Source organism: Hyposmocoma kahamanoa, unplaced genomic scaffold (assembly GCF_003589595.1).
Source record: "Hyposmocoma kahamanoa isolate Upper Pololo Valley unplaced genomic scaffold, ASM358959v1 93, whole genome shotgun sequence".
NCBI classification, from domain to species: domain Eukaryota; kingdom Metazoa; phylum Arthropoda; class Insecta; order Lepidoptera; family Cosmopterigidae; genus Hyposmocoma; species Hyposmocoma kahamanoa.
In genome coordinates, this window is record NW_020654810.1 from 12,541,131 (window position 1) to 12,564,835 (window position 23,705).

At 35.7% G+C, this 23,705-nt stretch overlaps 2 protein-coding genes across 6 annotated transcripts in view; one reads left to right on the top strand and one right to left on the bottom strand.

Annotated features, from left to right (window-relative positions):
* Positions 1-31: 31 nt before the first annotated feature.
* Positions 32-5,358, bottom strand: LOC113237311 (protein pelota). Its single transcript, XM_026473710.1, has 7 exons — positions 4,932-5,358; positions 4,599-4,842; positions 4,242-4,496; positions 3,540-3,762; positions 3,064-3,256; positions 2,808-2,914; positions 32-391 (listed from the first exon to the last, which is right to left on the bottom strand). The coding sequence occupies exons 1-7, from the start codon at positions 4,970-4,972 to the stop codon at positions 291-293; spliced, it is 1,164 nt and encodes a 387-aa protein (XP_026329495.1). The 5' UTR covers positions 4,973-5,358; the 3' UTR covers positions 32-290.
* A 3,626-nt stretch (positions 5,359-8,984) lies between these two features.
* Positions 8,985-23,705, top strand: part of LOC113237515 (CAP-Gly domain-containing linker protein 1) — a 56,193-nt gene continuing 41,472 nt past the window's right edge. For 2 of the 5 annotated variants that reach the window (XM_026474019.1, XM_026474022.1), the window contains exon 1: positions 8,986-9,485. In XM_026474019.1, the coding sequence (XP_026329804.1) occupies positions 9,233-9,485 (253 nt within the window). In that variant the 5' untranslated portion in view covers positions 8,986-9,232. Of the gene's footprint in view, positions 9,486-23,705 lie in introns of all 5 variants that reach the window. The other 3 variants (XM_026474020.1, XM_026474024.1, XM_026474021.1) reach the window with 2 other exon arrangements.

Below are 23,705 nucleotides of genomic sequence, written 5' to 3' on the forward strand. Positions count from 1 at the left end.
CATTCATTATAAGATATAAATTATTACTCTGAGCAAATATGGTAATGGAATTTTTGTCCCAGAGATTCATCAGTAAAATTAAAAGTAAAAGTTTCACATTTTGCATTATACAATATACATATCTCACTTATTTAGCATACTGTAACTGTTTAATGAAATGTACACCTCAAATAATTTATTATTCTTCCTGCCAATTTGTACACACAGTTACGTGAGGCATAAAATTCCCTAATGCTTAATGTTCATGATAAATGGAGTATTGGTTTCGGGATTCATAAGCACATTGTCTGTTAATCTGAATCAGATTCGCTGCCTTGTTCTGCATCACTATCTTCCAGTTCTGGCATTGGAAAGCGAAGTATAGCTGCTATACCTGTCAGTTGATCCAATTCTGTAGGAAGATAAAATTTTGTAAGTCAACTGTGTGTATTACAAATTATTGCAGTAATTTAAAAATTACTGCAATAATTTTAGCGATTGCAGTAATTTAAAAATTACTGCAATCGCTAAACTATTGTTTGCACTTAGAAATGCGTTGTTGCCTTTATTATGCCTTACGCATTAAAATGCTACTTATTGAATGAGATGACTAGAATAAAGGTACAAGTAAAATCCACTGAATCGGCCCTGCATGCCGTTGTGGGCAAGATAGAAGTGGCCCTTAAAGACAAAGCAATCTGCCTAGGCACCTTTATAGATATTGAAGGAGCCTTCGATAAAACCAACTTCTCCAGCATACAATCAGCAATGAGAAGACACAAAGTAGATGAAGTGCTAATTAGCTGGATTAGCAACATGCTGAAACAAAGAACAATAAAAACAACAGCAAATGAGACCCCATGGGCCATAGTAGCGAAGGGGTGCCCTCAGGGAGGAGTATTGTCGCCTCTGCTGTGGAACATGGTCGTAAATGACCATTAAACTCAACAAAGAACATTTCTATACAGTATATGTTGATGACATAGCTATACTGGTAACTGGAATCTATGCCAATACACTCTGCGACATTACACAAGCTGCTCTCCGAATTGTGGAAAGATGGTGCAGATCACATGAACTATCGGTAAACCCAACAAAGACGGAACTAGTAATGTTTACAAACAAACGACTACTAGGTAACTACCGATTACCCAAACTCTTCAGCACAGAACTACAGATATCAACCGAAGTCAAGTACTTGGGAGTAATACTGGACAACAAGTTGAACTGGAACAAACATCTGGACAACAAAATTAAAAAAGTTACTATCACCTTCTGGCAGTGCCGTAGAATGGTGGGTAAACAATGGGGACTTTCACCCAAGATAACACTATGGCTCTACGCGGTGATAAGACCCATGATCAGTTACGGCGCGGTAGTATGGTGGCCACTAACCAAGCTGACAACTGCAACCGACAAGCTGGACAAATTCCAAAGACTCGCCTGCATGGCGACGACCGGCTGCATGAGGACAACTCCAACTGCGGCCCTCGAAGCAATGCTGGACCTTCGACCCCTCCCACTGTTCATCAGACAGGAAGCGGCGTCAACAGCAGTGCGTCTAAACAGAGCCGGCCTTTGGAAGCACATGAGAACCCCACACACAGAAATCCTTTACAAGACTGTCAATGAGGAACCGCTACTGGAGGCGGTTGTGGATAGGATCCCAAAGCAATACATCTTTGACAAAAAACACAAGATACAATTATTTGAAGATCCCAACGAAGGACTGAACCCCAGAGAGGTCCGAGTCTTCACTGACGAATCTAAAACAAACTCAGGTACAGGTACTGGGGTATTCTCAGAAGACCTCAATATTAGGATATCAGCACCGCTTGGTGACCACAACACAGTATTCCAGGCTGAATGCATGGGCATCAAGTTGGCGGCAGAAGCAATCATAGCGAGAAGAGTAAAGAACTACTCCATTCGAATACTCTCCGACAGTATGTCAGTACTTCAAGCACTGAATAGCTATGACATAAACTCAGGGCTCATTTACGAATGCCATCAAGCACTCATGGAGGTATGTATACAAAACCACGTAACTCTTCAGTGGATTAAAGGACACAGCGGCTCACGTGGCAATGATGCAGCAGATGAACTAGCCAGAAAAGGGTCGGAGACGGACGCTGTAGGACCAGAACCGATAGTGTCCCTCCCCTGCCAATGGTCCAGAACAACTATACACAAAGGTACAAAATCTTCACATAATAATACATGGACCACCCTTACGGTTTGTAGACAGGCGAGGGAAGCACTCCCAACGCTCAATGCCAGTCTATCTCGAATACTAATTAAACTTAAAAGACAAGAGCTTCGCACTCTAACTGCCGCCCTAACGGGTCATGGTCCATACAATAAACACCTTTTCAATTTAGGTATCACAGACAGCCCTCTATGCAGAGCGTGCATGGAGGGGGAGGAAACGACTGCGCACATCCTACTCCAGTGCTCCGGCGTGGTCAACTACAGGGCAAAGTGCCTTGGAGTGCCAAGGTCGCTCCCCGAAGTCTTCAGCAAACCAAGGAGGCTGCTGAGATTCCTGGAGGAGCTTGGGTGGCACGAGTAGGACCCTGCACCCACCACACGCAAAATAGGCGCTTTGTCGTCGAGTTGCGGAAACCAGCCCGTTGCACCAAGTACCAAGTACCAAGTAGGTACAAGTAATAATAATAACGCACACACTAAACATAGCCCCGCACTAGGGAAACCCTGTGTCACGGGTGCAGTGGACACACATAGACAACCACAAATCACATCCAAATTCACGAGAGAAATAAGTGTGCAAGTGAATTTGATACTTCAATTACACATAAAATACTTACGTTCGCCAGAAACATGCATACTCGAGAATACCCTAACATCACCACCATTTTCACGTACAGAATCGACAAGTGCTACATATTCCTTACGCTGTTGTATGTCTTGACACCTACAAAAAATAATATTATTTTTGATATCTTGTTGGAAATAATCATCTCACAATTACATACTCTGACATATTGTTTGAACTTTCCTACATGCTGAACAATTAATTAATCAACATAAATGTTTTAACTGTCACATGATAATTAGTCTCACCTAAACAATTTGTCAGAGATCATAAGTGTCTCAATAGCTTGAGCCTCGTTGGCTTGTTGTACATGTTTCTTCCCATAAAATGCTTTAGCAGGCTCAAGCTGCAACATGGTATAGAAACTCTCCAATAGCTTCACCTCACTAGCCGCTTTTGTATCTGATATTTTCGCAATTACTGCTGGCTCTTGAAGAACCTCTGCAAAATAATTGTAATATTATAAAGTTAATTAAAGCAATTTGTTAAGGAAAGATGTATAATATAATGTATATGTATATAGATGATTAATGCTATTATGTAGATAATACATGTTTATTCAGTGGGGCCATCAATAAGCAACGTAACCAAAGAATGCAGTAATTCCAATAGGGGCATTATTATGATTATGTATACATAGCAAAATTAAATTATTTTTTACTATTTTTGTTTGTTTGTACTACATATTCCAGGAACTATGAACTGCAAGGAGTCACATACAAACCTTTCAAAGAGTATTTGAAACCCGATGAAGCTTTCACCAGCAAGAACTTAGCCTTATTCTCAATGAGTAGCTTATTGTCGGTCTTGATGGCCTGTTGCATCATGTATTCAAAGAATTGGTCCTTGACAAAGCCAGGTGATGCAATTATCACACACTTCACTATTTTAAAATCTATGTGTCTGAGGATACCCTGCATCACTGCATCATAGAATTTGTTGAGGCCCTAGAAATATATGAAATAAACATAATTAATGTATTAAAATATTTATTATTTTATTCAGATGAAGAAACAAATGCTATTTGTTTGGCAGTGCTAATACATATCAACAGGCATGGTGATGATTGATAATGGAAATAAATAAGAAAAATTCATTAGGGGAAAAAATACATGAACATTTTTAGACCAATTTTTTTCTTGGCAGATAAGTCATGTGCCTCATGGTAAGCTACACACCTATTCATAACAGTTGCAGTGCCACTCAGAGCTTTAAATCGCACAGATCTGAGGTGCACTGCCACTGCGCCTGTCACCCTAAGACATAAGTTGACAAGTCCCATGTGCTAGTAATTTCACCAGCACCCTTCAAAACTGGAACACAGTAATGCTGACATTACTGCTTGGCAGCAGAAATAGGTAAGGTGGCAGAACTTCCAAGGACGAACTCTTTCATAAGGAGCTCCACTGTTACATAACACATATACCTTTTCATGTTGCTGAGCAAATCCCTTCCGTTTTCTTGGAATTGTAATATCAATTTTTGATCTGACTAGAGTCATAGAAGGAGTGATAAGGCAGACATGCGCAAGCCCTTCTTGCATAACGACTGCGGCGACGTCAGCATTTGCCACAGGGTCGCAAGCCATCTCTACACGCTCTAAAGCTACAGAGTCCCATAATGCTTTTTGTAGAGTAAACTTTCTGTTCAATTCTAAATCTAGTGTGTGATATGCACCCATCTGGAAATCATCAAGTATAAACCTTTATTAACCGTTACATAAAGAAACTAAAAGATCATGAAGCAGTTTTATCATAATTTAAAAAATTATGATTTTATTCACCTTCACATATTGGTTCTCAACAATATTTCGACCTTTTAGTCGCAACATACATGCTTGCGTGTCAAAATCGATGTTTTCCACACTGATTGTAAGTGTGGTCCGCACTTTGTTGCTTGTCGAAGACCCGGTAGATGATTCAGTTTGTACTTTGCGAACTGTTGACGCTGTCACAGCATCACCTTCAGCAATCAAGTTGTAAGCATGCCACATATCCTCTGGCTCCTCGGGCATTAAAGCAATGCTCCTATAACATATAAAACAACGTAAATCAGAAATCTAAGGTCCCAAAAAATAACCAAAACATTTCAAATTTTATTACCATAAAACACTTACCCACACCCATCTTTCTCAATGCTTTTATAGAGGAGCTTCATTTCGTTATCTTTTTAAAGCAATTGTTTCATCACCTCTCAAGCATTTTGGTAAAATAGGGCAAAGAAAAACTACATTAAAAATAACACAATAAATTCAATCTGTCCACTGCTGTCCACGATAGCTGACGATAGCTAAGTTCTCGTTTAGGAATAATAAAAATAATCATTCACTTGTTCGTCCCATCACTTGTTGTTATATAAAAAAAAATACTATAAAATATTAAACGTAGCAGTGCTTTGAAACATCGAGTGATTTAAACTGTACGCGAAAAACAGAAAATATTGCTTCTAGTAAAATATTTTCATAAATTTGTGCCTCATTCCCAGATTCCCACACATCACAGACTATTAGATGCTAACGCATATTACAAGGGCAAGTGTACGTCAAGCTTGACACTATTGAAAGAAGATTGCTATTAAATCTCTTTGATATGGTTTTGTATTGTTATGGATCTTGTTATTGGATACATGAAAAAATAGGATGTCAAAGTATGGTCAAAGTGTACAATAAAAATACCTACGTCAATTGATTGAAAACATTTTTTTTTTTATTTGTTACTAATTTTTCCTGCTACATGGTAGCAAAGCGTATGAAAAGTTAAAAATCGATAAAAGCAAATAGTTGATAGTAGTCAAGCAGTCAACATGGCCACCAAACCCGAAAAGACAAGATTCAAAATCGGAAACTTAGATGGCACAACTGGTCGGTATGGGAGTACAAAATATCTATATTACTGAAGGGTATTCCAAAACTCTTAGACAAATTAGAAGGTAGATATGGTACATCAATCACAAAACCAATCAGTGAGGAGGCATCACCATCAGAAAAAGTTGGTGACATTGCTAATAAGGAGTTTCTAGAACTAGACAGCTAGATTTTAATAATTCTTACAAGCAATATGACAGAAGACAATGTCCAAAGAATTATGCGTTTCGAGTCTTCCAAAGAAGTGTGGGATGAACTCAAGAGGTTGTTTGACGAAGATGGAGATGATTTACTCCACGATAATTGCTTAAAGTTATTCGAGTACAAGAAGAAACTGAACGATAATATGGCAACCCACATTTCAAAGCTAAAGAATGTTTGGTTTAATTTAAACAAAGAGATCACAAAGCTTGAAGGAAACCATTCATTTCCGGAGGTAGTTCTGATTTGCAAGATCTTAGATACCTTACCAGAAGAATACCTTACGTTCAAATCTAGTGGGCTGTTGATGTCTAAAAAGGAAAGAACCCTATAGAGACTAGCCTCTCAACTCTGTGCCTTTGAGCGAAACAGAGACAAAAGTTATTTTTTCCACAAGCGAGAGTACCCAAGCTCTAACTGTAAAGACTTCTATAAGAAAGGAAACCGCAAGGACAACAGTAGAAAGATAAAGTGCAACTAATGTGGTCAAAAAGGACACAAAGTACGAAAATGCGCAGTGTTTGAGTGATGGACGACCACTCAAGCCAAGTTCGAATGCAAACATTGTGAAGTAATATTGATCTAATAATTGCTGACACGTGCTTATATCCTGACAGAGATAGTTGGTATATGGATAGTGGAGCTAATAGTCACGTCACGTTTAGGAGAGATTTATTCCATACGTTTGAGAAATTTGACAAGGCGCATACGGTAACAACAGCAAACGGTGAGAAAATAAATGCCACTGCTAAAGGTGACATAAAACTGGAAGCCAAAATCGGAGATCATACAGCAATCATAACCTTATGCGATGTATGGCGTGTGTGTATCGTCCCTAAAAATCGGTTCTCATTATTATCAGCACAGGACAGATTGCCAAAAAGCGTCTTCGAGTCTGAACCGGAGTTCTGTAAATTGAAAGCGAACGGCATAGTCAAAGTTACAGGTGAACGAAAAAAGAGGGGAGGCTTATTATGGAAGAGTGTAATACCACCAGTACCTATCCGTCGAAGTCAATGTGCTGTCAAGCCAAGGTTCTTCACAGCTATATCATGAGAGATTAGCACACCAAAACAAATTTCATGTAAAGAAGGTTATTGAAAGAGAACTCGGAATAAAGGTACCGAATAACACTAAGAAGTTTTGTGAAGGTTGTAGCTTCGGGAAGATGCACAGACAACCTTTCGGAATACGAATTAGATCGGATGTGCCTGGAAAAGTTATGCAGTTATGCTATATATTATAGTGTGTGGCCCATTCCCATTCTCATACAACGGACATCGTTACTTCGTTCCATTTAAAGATGATTATAGTCAGTACGGCTACCTATGTATACTTCATGAAACAGAAGTCTGAGGTCTATTCAAAGCTTGAACTGATGTTAGAAGAAAGCAAGGTAGCTGGTCATGTCTTAAGAGAACTGTTAAGTGACAACGGCAGTGAATTTAATAGCGAGAAAGTTCGATCGACACTACAAAAGTATGGCATAAAGCTATGATATGGATAACATGACCCAACCAAATCCAAGCTTAAAATTTAGCACAAAATTAGAAACGAACGGTCTCTGAAATCCGCCCCTTTCACACCATAATCATTACATATATGTAGGGACACAGTATCGAATCAAGTGTCGATACTGTACTCATGAGTAGTATCGCATAAAAAGTATCATACTCTTAAAAGTATCGCAAAAAGTATCGATACCTCAAGGTACACGATACTTTTGTCCACACGCCAGCACATCAAGCTACACATTGACGTATCTTGTTCCGTTGCATTGGAGGCGATTTTAAGGATGATAAAGACCGAATAAAACCCGTGAATTAATAAGTCTTCTAATTAATTTATGATTTAATTGAAGTAAATAATAAAAGACTTTGAAATCGATCGATTGATCAATTCAATCAATAGTTACTTAAATTTAATAATTTGTGTTATTTAAATTTCCCACTCCTTCACTGTATAATTACTTAAAAACAAAAATTTATTTGGTAACATTCTGTTTCTCGTTTTTGATACTGTATTGCCTGCTTTTGAGAACAAACGTTCCGAAGAAGGAACAAGCTTCGCCGGAATTGCGAGGTACTCAAATATAATGTTGTAACGTATGCTAGTTAATTCAAATGTTTCTAATTATTTTTCTTCATTCTCATTCTTATAAGGAGGCAAATGGTAGTATATAGTATACCGCCAAGTTTACTACACATTTGTGATGAAGGTTGTCATTTAAAAAAAATCGCAAGGTGCCTTGCGCTACGATGTGAGATGTTGTAAGTAGGAACTATTCAAAATGATACGATACTTGTCAAAAAATACTAATACCTGAAAAGTATCTAATGAAAACATTGGCTTACAATTATAAATGAAAAGTATCGAGTACAAGAGTATCGGCATCGGAATGAAAAGTAAAATACAAAAAAGTATCGATACTTTTTCCATATCACTACATATTATGTGTGTCTCTGTCTAATCCAGCAGCTAGTGACTATCAATGAAAATTCCTTTGCTTCAGAAAAAAATCTGAAAACGAGTAAAAACTTATTTTTTTCGTAAAATAACAGCATGTGTATTGTATATGTCACATTTCCTTAGTGATAATAAAAAATAAACATAACCTATGTGAAACTTTTGACATGGCGCAAGCAAAAACAAAACGTAATTCTGATGTTTTGAACGTAGACACGGGTGGTCGAGTATTGTGGTAAAATTCGATTCTCTTACGGTTTTTCGGATATTTGCTCGAGTCTTTCGGGCTAGTGTTTTGTCTGGTGATTTGGACAATATCAGAGCGTTAATTACGGTTTCAAGATGTTCTAGTTTTTGTGAGTGAAATGCTGGTGATTATATGGTTGTCAAGCTCAGCTGGTCCCGACGAGCGGTAAAAATCTCGCGAGTTTTTTCCTAGGTTACGGATAGCACTTTTTGTGCTCCAATTCCTTCAGGTATGCCGTTATTATATTTTCATGACGATTACCTAATAGGTAAGCTTTGTAATATTCCTAAAATTTATCGGTAAACTTTCCTTTAGTACACAAAAGATAATTATATTTTCTTGCTGATTAGTATACATAAATATTGGTATATGTTAATGATGAAATATTGGCCCCTTTGGGAAAATATTGTTCATCTATTTACATTAGTTCGCATTGGCCGTGATCCAGATTGCGTGTCCCCGTATTGCGCGGGAATTTGTGATATTTTTAGATTTTACACGTACGATGTTTTGAGTCGCGTCGCGTTTAAGTAACTTTTTTTTAGTAAACCGTAAACAATATACAATTCGTAGAAATAATGTTACCCTAGGGAGTGAAAATTTTCGACCCTAAAATTGTGAAAAAAAAAGTGAATCAAGAATGAGTGACCTTCAAGAAACCATACTGCCGGATGCAGCAGCAGTAGCTACAACACCGGGATCAACTCCTACGGCTATAGAAGATTCCAGCACCACAGCAACATTGGCAATTTCTTCTACAAAACCTTCAGAGCATGCAACTCCTAGACCGTCGTCTCTGCCAAAACCATCCGGCCTGAAACCTCCAACCAAGATTGGCAGACTATGTTCTAACTCTGCACCTAAGCCGGCCGTCCCCATCTCTCCAAGAACTGGTGAGTTTGCAACTTTCACTTTATCTATTGAGCTAAAAATCAAATTTATGAAAGTTAACTTGTACAATTTTATGTTAATAAGCCTAAGCCTAGTTTAACATAAAGATATTTTCAGTATAAACTAAAGTTGACTAAGGGTTTTAGCTCAGTAGATTTTTTTTAGTTATTTAAACATTAAGTAGTCGTAACATGAAACTAAATTATTTTTCGATTTTACAAACTGCAATTGACAAACTATTACAGTTCTTATTCTACTATTTTTATTTCGCTGAATTTGTGAACTTCTTTACAAACATCAAAGGACAGAGTTGGAATTCTGAACATTTGTCAATTAATGACTGATGGATTTGACTTTATCCAATGTGTGTTAATCTCATTATCTCCAATGTAGCTTATTCAGTCATGAGGTCATCAAGCACCTTACCATGAGTTCCATAGTACACAATACGGGCACATTATTGTAGAATGGATGTTATTGTAATCACTTTCTATTAAGGATGATAATATAATTAAAGACCATTTTGTTCTGCAAATTACTTACAACTCTGTATTCATTTATAGAGGTGTTACTTATGCTAGAGTAAATTTTTCAAAGATTATCTTTGCCAGTTTAGACTCAGTGTTACAACACAGTGTACTGGTTTAAGCAGATGCACTGCGATAACGCATCGCGGCATAACGACCCGTTACTGTATTAAGACACTAAAGGTCGTATTCTAGAACTCTTTTCAATGCTCAAGTCAGGATTTCACTGGCAACACAAGCACTGGAAATACGTCCCTAATGGCAGGGACTTGAGTATGATATCAAGTGCTTTAAACCATACTCAAATCCTAACTTGAGCATTGAGTAGAGTTCTAGAATACGAGCCTTATGGTCGTATTCCAGAACTGTACTCAATGCTCAAGTCAGGATTTGAGCAGACTTGAGTATGATTACAAACTCTGAAAATACGACTCTAATGGCAAGGACTTGAGTATGATTTTCATTGCTCACTGCAGTACTCAAATCAGGACTTGAGTATTGAGTAGAGTTTTGGAATACGACCCTAAGAGTCGTATTCTTTGGTTTAAAGCACTCGAAATCATACTCAAGTCCCTGCCATTAGGGTCGTATTTCCAGTGCTTGTGTTGCCAGTGCAATCCTGACTTGAGCATTGAATAGAGTTACTAGTTGTATAGAGACTAGAATACGACCCTTAGTACTTGTCCTCCAGTGTTCTAAGTGTATCCTTTTTTCATCGGTTTTGGGTGTAGTCATGCGCAATATCTCGATTGTAATGCAATAACACATTTGATTTTAAATCCCACTTTCATTTGTGTTTTTACCAAGAGAATTGTTATGAATTGTATGAACCCTAGAGTCTATTGCAAATGTAATAATAACAACTTTGGTTAATATAATAAATTCTTTGAATTATTTTTACATTGCTTAGATCATCATTGCTTATTATATCGATGAGTGCACGCGAGAGCTGTGAGGCCACTTGCGACACCAGTCCGTACGAAATGTCTTTAATGGCGTGCATTCCTCGAACATTTGGCCTTGAAGAACATTTTGATGAGAAACTTGTTTTCTAGTTTACTAATGCGTAGCGTAAGTAATAATATATACAAATATCAATTAAGTTAGGTAGTAGGTACCTACCTATACCTACATATACCTATCATAATATTTCTTGGCTAAGTGCCACAGTGTCGGTGCCGGCAATGGCATGCTTCGGAGTTTCACCTGAAACTGTCTGATGGTAGATTAGCGCCGCATTATCGGACGATCAGTGCCAATGACTATTTACCGATTTCTCATCAACGAATGATATTAACGAACGTTCGATGAATCACAGACACTATTGTGTTATTTTGTTAACTAACTGTGGTTTAATGCACATAATTAAATCAAGCTCAATCTGACCTACATTTTGAGATAGATAATCTAGCTAGGTACTCGCGTCTTACGAACCATGAAAATCGCTGTTGAACAAAAATTATCATGCTACTAGTGAGTTATAGGTATACGTAGGTAAGTAACGTATAGGTCGATCAGTCTCGGACTAGTGTTCACTACCCAATTTACATGGTAATTTTTATTATTTAAGTAAGTATTAAATTTTTTATCGTGCAATATTATTTAATATTCGAGTACTGTATCGTGAAATATTATTGAATAATTACACGAAAATGTACTCGAATGTTTAAATAATGAAAATTGCCACGGAAATTAGCGTAGTGAACATTTGTTCGTGAACGATCGAGGTGTATATACGTTATGATTCAAAAAACTTTATATTAATCTAATCTTGATTTAAGCTTGAATGGCAGCGTTAAGATAATGGATTGCGTGATTAATCTGTAGTTAACTAGCTGCGTTATTAATTTGTTAGAAAATTGTGTAACAGTTGAACACAAAAGTCTGTCACAAATAATCTGATATGTATTGTAGTCTTCCTATCTTATTCAGCTAAACGAGAGATCTAGGCGTGAGTTTACACGTAGTACACATGTCAGATAAAGATAAATTTTGATAACATTACATTTTGACTCTATACAAAACATTTCGGCCGTGTCACGTACTACCACGTGTTTCATTTGTTGTTTTTAAACGTCCAACAGTTAATTGTTCCATTTTAAAGGCTCTGTTTATTGTTTTTATGACGGCAAAAAGTAAAATCCTGTTATAATTATAGCAGCATACAACAATAACCAGTTCCAAAAACGACCTTGAGTTTCAAGAATCGGTACAATATATTAGAAATGCCGTTACTTTGATTACAGCTCCAACCACGAGGAAATGGTCTTCGTAAATTGAGATGAATGTGGAACTTTACTATTGAGCTCGTACATTTACTTTAATTTACACTTAATTTTAGTCGTGTGTAGTTTACACCAACTAAATTTGTAATGAGATAAAGAATCAAACAAATGTAATTACGTCCAATATTCAATAATGCGATCATGGATTCTATATACCTACATCGCACTGCTATTACAATAGTGTTGTAAGTCAAAAAATGTAAAATTTAACTACACGTCAAAAAAACCGTCGTTAGAATATTGTAAGAAACAATCAAAAGCTACCTATCTATTTAACTCAAAATGAGATACACTTTATGTGAGCTAGTTCTGGCCAAAATAATCCTTATTCAAAAATATGAAAATATTTTTCCCATTTTATTTTTAAATACATTTGGGAAATTGTTTAAGTGTCTATAATAAACTATAATATATACATAAATTTTAATGATTTTTTGCGCGAAGTAATTCGTTTTTCATCGATTCTGAAAAAGTCTACTTTTTTAGTTAATATACACTATTGTATTAACAATGCGACATGTATTTAAAAGACAAATCAAAATTTCGAAAGTTAAGTAATTACTTATCAAAATTAAAAAAAAATATATTGACAATCGAGATAACGATTATGGCGTTACGAACAAAAAAAAGGACTTCTTATTTATTTTATTTTTACCGTCGTTGTAAAACTTTAAGATGAATTGTCTGATCGTGTTTTATTCTGACTAAGGCCTTCACGTTGTCACCCATTGTTTCTGTTATCATATCACTTTCTCCGAGCTGCGCAGACCCAGGCGTTTTTCGTCACGCTCACTCCGTCCATTAGGGCTTTAACAACGCTTCCAAATGAAAAGCAATTCAAACTGTTTTTTAATGTTGGTATGATATTAGACGTTTTACAAATTACAACTCATCGTCATAATTGATTTTGATCCCTGTCGTTAGATAATTCTAAAACCACTACATAAATTCCTTCGTTTAAAAACTATTTGTCTAGCAAACTAGCATCCGGCTTCTAGGTGTCTAAAAAAAACTTCGCTGCAAAACTACAGGAACGGCATCCGCATTAGATCATTTCCTTTATTTTTTTAAGAGATATGACCATGGCTGTCAAATATAGTTTAGAACTAACATCTTAATCTGTTATCATTTAACTGTTTCGATCACCTTCAAAGATTACTTATTATCTTTTATTCTTATTGTCTTTATTATTAGAAATTACTTATTGACTAAGCAATATGCAGTAATTATCTAATCCACGTGAATCGCAGCAATAGTGACGTAGGCACGCAAAATGACCGGTTTTTACTACCTACTTATGTTATATACCGCGTCATCGTGAACTTTGATAAAAAAATCCTAGCACCGAATTTTTTAAACAAAAGTCGTATAGAACAGACAGCTTACAATCTCAAATAATTCGTAGTGAAAAGTTGATAGTGTATGACTTGGACGTTCAGCAACGCTTTCTACTGGCCTTTGTTCCGCCGTCCATTAATTCTCATGAGTGACGTTTCAGTGTCAGATCGCATTTACGACGCTACTGATGCGCGTGGAGCGAATTTTAAGTTTTTATAACAAATTTCCTTACTATGACCCCGTACCGCAGGGACTTAAGTATATTCTCATGTTGAAGAGTTCATCTAGTACGAGCGTTCGCTTGTTTGCGGTTGTACGGCCGCTATTAGGAACATACGTAATTTCCACCTAATTTCGCCTTAGAACTTTGTGATTTCAAGCTCTGAGTGACACTACTGCTATGGGTGCGTGTGTCGCTTACCACCAAGCGCACAACTTGTTCGCCCCAACACTTGATATCATAAAAAAAAGAAAAAAATAGGTACTTAATATAAATAGTTTGTATTAAGTTAGTTTTAATCGTGTTAACATTAGATGAATTACTTTATGTTAGTGCATAATGCACTCGACTTCATTGATAATGGTTGCGTGTGCAGCCCACCAATGGTTTGCAGAATTGCATTGAATTCAAATGCTAAACCCGAACCTATAACTACAACTGGTCGACCTTCACCGCGAACATTCTACAATCGAACGTTTTAGTTTCGCATGATCTTTTCACGAAATGTCAATTAGATACCGTAGTATCGTACCTTATACGATTTGGAATAAAATACATATGAAATAAATACGACACAATGGGAACGCGTCCTGAGGTGAAATTGTAACGTAGTATATAGTAATATTCAAAAGAGTTTTTGACGTACACTGAATAACGCACATCAGGGCGGTGCCCGGGACAGACGTGGACAGGCCGTGCACTGTCTCAAGGGCTCAAAAAAATTCGCTGCGTATATTTCGCATGAACTCGTTCACACAATAAGTCCGTGTCCGGACCAGCGCCGGGACGGGTCCGGACTTCATACAGCTTCATACTAGCACGGCCCGTCTACGTCCCGGGCACTGCCCTGGGGGTCTACTCTCGATCTCCGTCCGACATCCGTACGAAACAAACTGTCTAATGAGTAATATTAGGAATGAAATAGAAAAAAATAAGCCATGTACAGGTACGAATAAAAAGGTGTCAAAATTTTAGATTTGTCATTTATTTTTTAACAAAATACATGAGCTTCGAATAAAGAAAAATAAATTTTAGTGTAATTTAGACAGTGTTATAACAATAACACGAAAGTTAAGTAGAAACTAGTATATTGTGTTAAAAAATAAATAACAAATCTAAAATTTTGACACCTTTTCACTCGTAAAGCCGTAAGTGCCAGCAGATGGATTCTTTTTTTCTTGATAAATAATGATTGGACCTATACTGTAAATAAACCACACATTTTCCTACATTTCGAGATAAAAAATAAAATGTTTATTTCTCCAAACAAAAAAAAACTAATTCAAGAAATTACATAAGAATAAAAGTTATCAGAAATGTTATTATTTATCATATGAAAAAAAATCAGTTCTGTATTCCTAAAATTGTTCCCATGATTAAATAATAATTTAGCCTAAAATGTATACTTTTTATTTCCGGCATTTTTAATTGCCTTCGGATTAATTTATGCTGGGTTGTAAGGCTTTATGCACTGTTTGTAATGGATGACATTCGTTGATGAGTCATTTGTTTTGTTACCCATGTAAGTGCTTAACAAGAGTCATCAAGTGAAACGTGAATCTCATGAGGTAGTTTTGGGTTGAGGTAACCAGGTAGGTTTTCAAGTGCAAGAGACCACTGTGACGATGGCGGAATTCGAAAATTTGCCAGACCCGCTCGCAATCCTGGGTTCAGATATGTAGCGAGAACTACATACAAAACAACCCTTTTCAGGGCTTCAACTAAGACAGCTTTTGTCGTTGGGCTACAACTAAAACAGCCTGTTTTCAGGGCTACAATATTTTCTAAATTACAAATTGAAAAACGCACGATTCAGTAGTATACACTAATTTTTCTTTACAAGGCAATGTTACTTAAAACTTTCTTTCTCAGAAATATATAACAGCCTCGTTGTGGGTTATAATTTGATCAAAGTTTTGGATTTGTGACACGAGCGATTCAGTTCATTTGTACCATTACATACTTTAAGCAACTTAATATATAACATTGAATACATATCGAATTCTTAGGTTTTCGCGATTGTTACACATAGGAAATGTACGCGATTTATATCCGGAAAAATAGTTTCATTTCCTATTGAATACATAATTATTTAGTATACAACCAGGCCGATTTATTTAAATATTTTGTGAACAAGGCCAGGATGCATAACTCAAAATTACTAAAAATAATTAAAGTGAGCATTTATAGTATTGAGTGTCGTTATTGATCTAATGTTTGGAGTTAGCTTTAAAAATAGTGGACAGTGTGTAGCGACGTCCGACTGAATCTTCATTTTTACAATAATTAAACTACTTACTTCATGAGATTCACGTTTCACTTGATGACTCTTGTTATGCACTTACATGGGTTACAAAACAAATGACTTATCAACAAATGTCATCCATTACAAACAGTGCATAAACCCCAACGCCCAGTATAAATGAATTTGAAGGTAATTAAAAAATGCCGGAAATAAAAAGTATAAATTTTGGGCTAAATTATCATTTAATCATGGGAACAATTTTAGGAATACTGAGCTGATTTTTTTCATATGATAAGTAATAACATTCCTGATAACTTATATTCTTATGTAATTTCTCAAAAAGGCGATTGTTTCATAGAAAAAAATTTTTAGTTTTTTTAGTTTGGAGAAATAAACATTTTAATTTTTATCTCGAAATGTAGGAAAATGTAATGTGTGTGGTTTATTTACAGTATTGGACCTATACTTTATTTTTTTCTTGATAGAGAATGATTGGAACTACACGTAAGTAACCCACGCATGTTACATTTTCGTATATTTTGAGATAAAAAATTAAATGTATATTTCTCCATACAAAAAAAAATTTCTTTTTTCGAAACTATAAACTTTTCAAGAATAAAAGTTGTTAGGAATGTTATTATCTATCATATAAAAAAAATTAGCTCGATACTCCACAAATTATTCCTATGTCACCAAGAATTATCAATTTGGGCCCACTTAGACATGGGGAATAGCGTTACATTTCTATCGCCGTGACTGTCGTTCTGGTTCCAAAAAAATCACAGTGATAAATCATCGTGATTTTGTCACGACTGTTACTTCCGTGACCTTGTCACGCCTATAACTTACATCACGATATACGGTTTTAGCCAGCGGCTTCTTTCTAATACTTATAGCCGTTTTTTATAGAATGATTTTGCTTGAAGTTTTTACTCCCTTTGTAATAAGTTTCAATTCCATTCAAAAAGTTGATTCTGTATTTAATGTGATTTTGTTTGTTACTTATTTAATGCGAATCTTCGGATTGTTAAAAATAGACATAAAGTGTAATGTAATTATATTTCTAGTAGAATACACAAAGTAGATTATACATAAATATAAAATACCAACTCTTCCTATAATAAAACAAATATACAAAAATATTTTACTTTGTTCATAAATAGGTTTATAATAACTGCTGCAGATTTTTTCACCCGCCTTTTCTAGTAGTAATAAACACCTACGACACTTGTGAGTGAGCAAGAAAATCATCCATTTCGATCACTCCTATCGCCGAAATGGCCCGATTTGAAAAGAACTACAACGAGTGGCGCGCTCAGTCACCACGGAACGGAGATCGCGCATTGTATCAAATACGTATGTCATGATGTGAGTGACGGGGATAGCTATTGGAACGGAGGAACACCTATGTGACTTTGGAACGTCGTTCCTTTGGAACGAGTCACGGTGATACTGTTTGACGACGGATCATCGTGATTTTTTCATCGTGACGTTATTTATCACCCACCTCTAGGCCCACTATGAGGCGTGTCGCTTACTGCGGGCGCACGACTTGTTCATCCTAACAAACAAAAGGGCCAACTATTTTTGCTATAAAAGTTATATATTTCGCTGTATGCTGAGATACAGGTCTAACCCTAGTTCGGCTGCAAAGGCTTAGAAAAATTGCAGTGTACAATTTTTGCTTTGACCTTATGTTGTAATTGATTATTTTGTATACAGTTCTGTATATTTATGTTAAAAGCAAATAAACATTTATTATTATTATATATAAATTTGCCTTTTTTTGTTGAAACAAACCAACGTTTCGCAACGGAATCAACAGTGACTATGTAAGCCGCCTGAAACGTAGGATTGTTTGAAAAAAACAAAAGTATGCAATTTAGATCCTAAAAAACAGTTTCTTTTTCAATTTGTAGCAATCACGAAAACCTAAAACCTCGATAAGTAAAAAATAAGTTACTAAATAAAATAAGAACTATATCGCATGTTACATCAAATAACTTATTACGCAATTACTTTTTCAAGAACTCCAAGACAATCCAAGTACTTCGCGCATTAAACAATTGTTTAGCATAATAAACAAACTGTTGGTGATACTTTCACTGCGACTGTTACATAACAGCAATATTGTATCACTTCACAATATATCATTATACAAAATCTGCATTTAATTGTCGTAACGAAAATAATGAACAATTACATTTAAAAGTCATGCACGATGGTTCGTTTAGGTAATTTTTAGTAGCAACAACATGGTGATAATCGTGTTGAATTCGAATGAACAAGATATATTTAAGATATTGTAGTAAAAAAACGCAGCGTGGTATTTATATAATAATTAATTAAATTTAAATTAAATTATTGAGCCCAATGCTAATAACAATGTACATCTCCGCTATCTAAATGCATACCCTGTATAAACAACGTCAGCAAGAAAGAATCCCTTATTGTCTCGATTCTCAGCAACGTATATTATTATTATTATTATTTTTATAATACCAAGTGACGGAACGAACAAGTTGTGCGTCTCGTGGTAAGTACAATTGCAGTGCCACTCAGAGCTTTAAATCGCAAAGATCTGCGCCCGTCACACTGAGACAAGTTGACAACTCTCATGTGCCTGTAATTTCACCAGCACCTTTACCCTTCAAAACCGGAACGCAGTAATACTCACATAACTGCTTGGCGGGAGAAATAGATAAGGTGGCATGGCCTACTACTAATACTTTATGATACCTGGTATTTCTCGCTATGTGAATTTGTATTCTTGTGACATATAAATATCTTATATAAACCATTATTTCCCTGGACGAACTTTTCACAAGGAGCCTACTGCTACTAATAATAGGATACTCTTTGTGTTAGGGCGCGTTCCCGTTATATTGTGACGACAGATAGTCGTGCAGTTTGAAGTGTCGTGTTTTGTATATTTATATGAAGTTGTTCACATATAGTACAACACGATTAACTGTCGTTCATGACATTACGATGACAGGCTGTCGTAACAATGGGAAGAATGACAGTCGTCAGACGATAAATAAAACGTCACGATAAAAATGTGACAAATGATAATCGCAGCTTCAAACGATTCTGTATTAACGACAAGACGGCTGCCGTGAACCGATAAATTGTCGTCACATTTAGTGGGAACAGACAAGACATTCGTTCAACGATAAAAAAGGCTTCCACGACACAGGTACGACAGATAGTCGTGATGAAGACAATAGCTGTCTTAGTTGAAGCCCTGAAAAGGGCTGTTTAATATGTAGTTCTCGCTACATATCTGAACCCAGGATTGCGAGCGGGTCTGGCCAGTTTTCGAATTCCGCCATCGTCACAGTGGTCTCTTACTCTTGAAAACCTACCTACCTACCTCAACCCAAACCTGCCTCATGAAATTCACGTTTCACTTGATGACTCTTGTTAAGCACTTACATGGGTAACAAAACAAATGACTGATCAATGGATGTCATCTATTACAAACAGTGCATAAAGCCCAACCCCCAATATAAATTAATCTGAGGGTAATTAAAAAATGCCGGCAATAAAAAGTATCCATTTTAGGCTAAATTATTATTTAATCATGGGAAAAATTTTAGGAATACTGAGCAGATTTTTGATATGATATGATAAATAATAACATTCCTAACTTTTATTCTCATGTAATTTCTTGGAAAGCTGATTGTTACTGAGCAAAAAATATTTTTAGGTTTTTTTGTTTGGAGAATTAAATATTTTATTTTTTATCACGAAATGTAGGAAAATGTAATGTGTGTGGTTTATTTACAGTATAGGTCCAATCATTCTCTATCAAGAAAAAAATAAACCATCTGCAGGTACTTGCGGCTTTACGAGTAAAAAGGTGTCAAAATTTTAGATTTGTTATTTATTTTTTAACGCAATATACTAAGTGTCTACTTAACTTTCGTGTTATTGTTTAACACTCTCAAAATTACACTAAAATTATTTTTTGAGTCGAAGCTCATTTATGTTGTTAAAAAAGTACATAAAAGAGTTAGCTATTATTAGCAGCACCTTTACTTACAAAGCCACAAGTGCATGCAGACGGATTATTTTTTTCTACATAGAAAATGATTGGAACTATACTGTAAGTACACTAATAAAAATAACTTATTTTTACACACATTACGTTTTCTTATATTTAGGACAAAAAATAAAATGTATAATTTTTTCTCTCTGAAACTATCAACTTTTCAAGAAATTATACAAGAATAAAATTTGTTAGGAATGTTATTATCTATCCACATAAAAACATTAGCTCGATACTCCAAAAGTTATTCCTATGTCCAAGAATTATCAATTTGGGCCCACGACGCCTGTCTATAACAGTTACAGTGCCTCCGAGGGACATTGCCAGTGCGCCTATCCAATATCCATTTTGTACCTTTCGAGAAATATACACTAGGTCAAAAGTGCGTAGTAATGAATGAATGAATGAAACTTATTTACTTAAAATATGGTTTACAATAGGCGGTACAAGTAATGTAACATATGATTATGTATTTAAAATGACTAAATAACGTAACGTAATTCAGCAACGGTTATGCAATTGTCATTAATCGTAATCACAGGTTGCGTAGTTCTGTGATTTGGAACATTTACAGAACTATTGTAACTCTGAGAATCAGTCAATGATAAGATCGATTTTCGTATTCCGTCAATCGTCCGTCCGCGACACTTACTCTCTAGTGATCTAATTCACAAAACATCGTCCCCGGTGCCCACTTAAAATTATGTCAACAGGACACGATCGCATCAATGGATACAATTGCTTATTTAGTTACGGACTAGTTGTCACAGTAACACATATACTCTTGTAAAATACCTAATGTGTAAATTCGTCGAAAACCTCAACTGAGATTTATAAAACAAACTATAACTTCGACGAAACAAAAATGGTGCGCTAAGCAAGTTTTTCGTATTCACAAAACGAAAACCTTTGCCTAGATTTAAGCAAGAAATTACGAAATATACTCAAAATTTAATTTAATTTCTTGCTTCAATTAGTCAAAGTTCGTTTTGTAAATACGAAAACTTGCTTACACTGCCATTTTTGCTTAGCTGAAGTCAAATTTGTTTTATAAATCTCAGCCTTAATAATGTGCCAATCAACTACCACCAAGGGGTGGTAGTTCATGAAAAGTTTTGTCCCTTATCATGAAAATTCATGATAAGGGGCAAGGGCCCCTTATCATGAATTTTACTATAACGAAGCAGTTAAATTTTTAAATGTGATTTTCTTTTTTTAGATACGTGTATAGTGTTTTGTGGATAGTTCTCTACGTACTTCTGTAAAACTTATAAACGTCAGTATTATGTCAAACAAAAGTTACCTGGTCTTTAATTAGGGAATTTCCTGTATTGTGAGTACCAGTAGGGTTACAACAGCGAGATACTGCTATTCTCGCATAGAGAATCCGCGTATTGTCGCTCTCGCGTAAGTCGCACCTTGCCGAGGTAGCCCTACAGAGCAGCGAAATGCACTCCGCGCTCTAACCAAAACACCCAGGGCAGGATTTGGTCCTACTGTGAATCGTACACGGTACCTTCTCATATAGCGCCCACAGTGTTAACCGCTAGGCCACCGAAGTCGTTATATATGTAACTTGACAAATCCCAACAAAGAAAATACTTTATACGTACACTAGTCCAAGGTTGCATTGCATTAATGTATGACCGTCTCATAACATAACATGTGACATCATTGCCATTCTCGGAATTAAGTCCACAATTCTATTCCTATGTATTGTAATTGCTTCTTTTGAACCAGATACTTGAAATAAGTTATTTTTATTATTCAAGTCAAGGTGCACTTCAATAAATTAGTTACTCAATAATCATCTAAATATCTTCTCATTTATTCATAGGTTAGTTGGAGTAAATCTCTTTAGGAGACACGCATTAGTACATTTTTTCTAATTGTAGTTGTCGTATCATTTGTTTTATGTTAGAATAAAGTGTTCACATATTGTCTCGGATCTGGGTATTTGCGGTACCGTCGTTGTTTCCGATTTCCATAACACAAGTGCTTTAGTTGCTTACTTTGGGATCAGAACAACGTATATGATGTTGTCCAATATTTATTTTATTATTTATACATGAGGCTGGTTGGCTGGTGATTAGGTTTAATGAGTATCCAATGTAATTTAATTCAGCAGATCACATCCTGCTCTTCCGTACCTAGCATTCAATAATACTGGGTTTAAACTGACGGTGATCCGATATTCCTGAAACTCGAGTATGTATGTTGATACCATTGTTGGAAAGTGTTCCGGTCTGCCGCCATCGCCGCTGCGGCGCAGGTGTGGAAAACCTCGTGTGCGGCTCGCATATCAATTATATTGATTTAGATCTCTATGAGATATGCAATACCTTACATACATTAAACATCCGTCAAAGAACTGAATGCATTTTAACCATCTCTATTTTTTCATATATCGTATATTTTCTGCACAATGTTGAAAGACAATCAGTGAAAACCTTAGCTACGGATAGGAAATGAAACTTTTTTTCAGAGCTAAATCGCGTATATTTCTTATTAAATTCAGTGTATTATTAATTAATAACGGAAATCAGAATAAATTAAAACATAATCATTAGTAATGCTGTTTTATGTCAGCTTAGGGTTTTCCATCAAAGGAATTACTGGACCCCAATCTGGTGATACTGAGAAACCATCTTCCCTGTTGAAATTAATTAGGCTTTTTTTAATTTCAATGGCCTCTCACAGCATCTCTTCAGCAACATTTGCCGTACTTATTTGAATGTGCAGATTTATCCATGACATGCTCGCAGACTGCAGACTTATTTACGCAACGGTGTTTGACATCAGTTATATGTTGGTTGATACTGGTAGAAATACTCCATACAGAGACAACGCATTCTTTTGAATTTTGTTTTTACAAATTTTAGTTAGGCAAAACTTGTTTAAATATATTGTTAAAATAACGTTGCATTCGAAAGGGGTATAATTTTTAAAACTAATTGCAATGCTAACTATACTTCGTTTCAATCCATTTTGAACAAAAAGTAAACAAACAACCATAGACGGTTTAGTGATGGCCAATTGTAACTCTACAACTACACATCGATTTTAATCGAATTGAATGAATCTATTTGTTCAATTGAGTTATACCTACTAGCGGTTTTCCTTACATAACCTATATAAGCATATTTAAAATATCAATTCAAATCCTCCTTCAAATCCTTACACTCAGGTACTCGTTCGATTGCGATTGAAATGTTCGATGTAATAATCAATTACTAAACTTTAATTGATTGAACCGAATGTTTTTTTCGAACAGTACTATGCAACCACAGGCAAGTCATAGAAGTATAGATGAATAATAACCTCACTTTTGGACTACCATTTTTCAAATACGATTTTACGATGCTATTCAAATGAATATTGTTGGAAAAAGTGACGATCAAGCCGAAATCTTCGAAATATTCGTGAAAGTGTTACTTATTCGATTGTTACTTATTGAGTAATTGCTTTACAATTTTAACCAAACAGGTTTGTTTACTTTTTGTTCAAAATGGTTTGGAACAGACTATACAAACAACATGTGTTTACGATATTT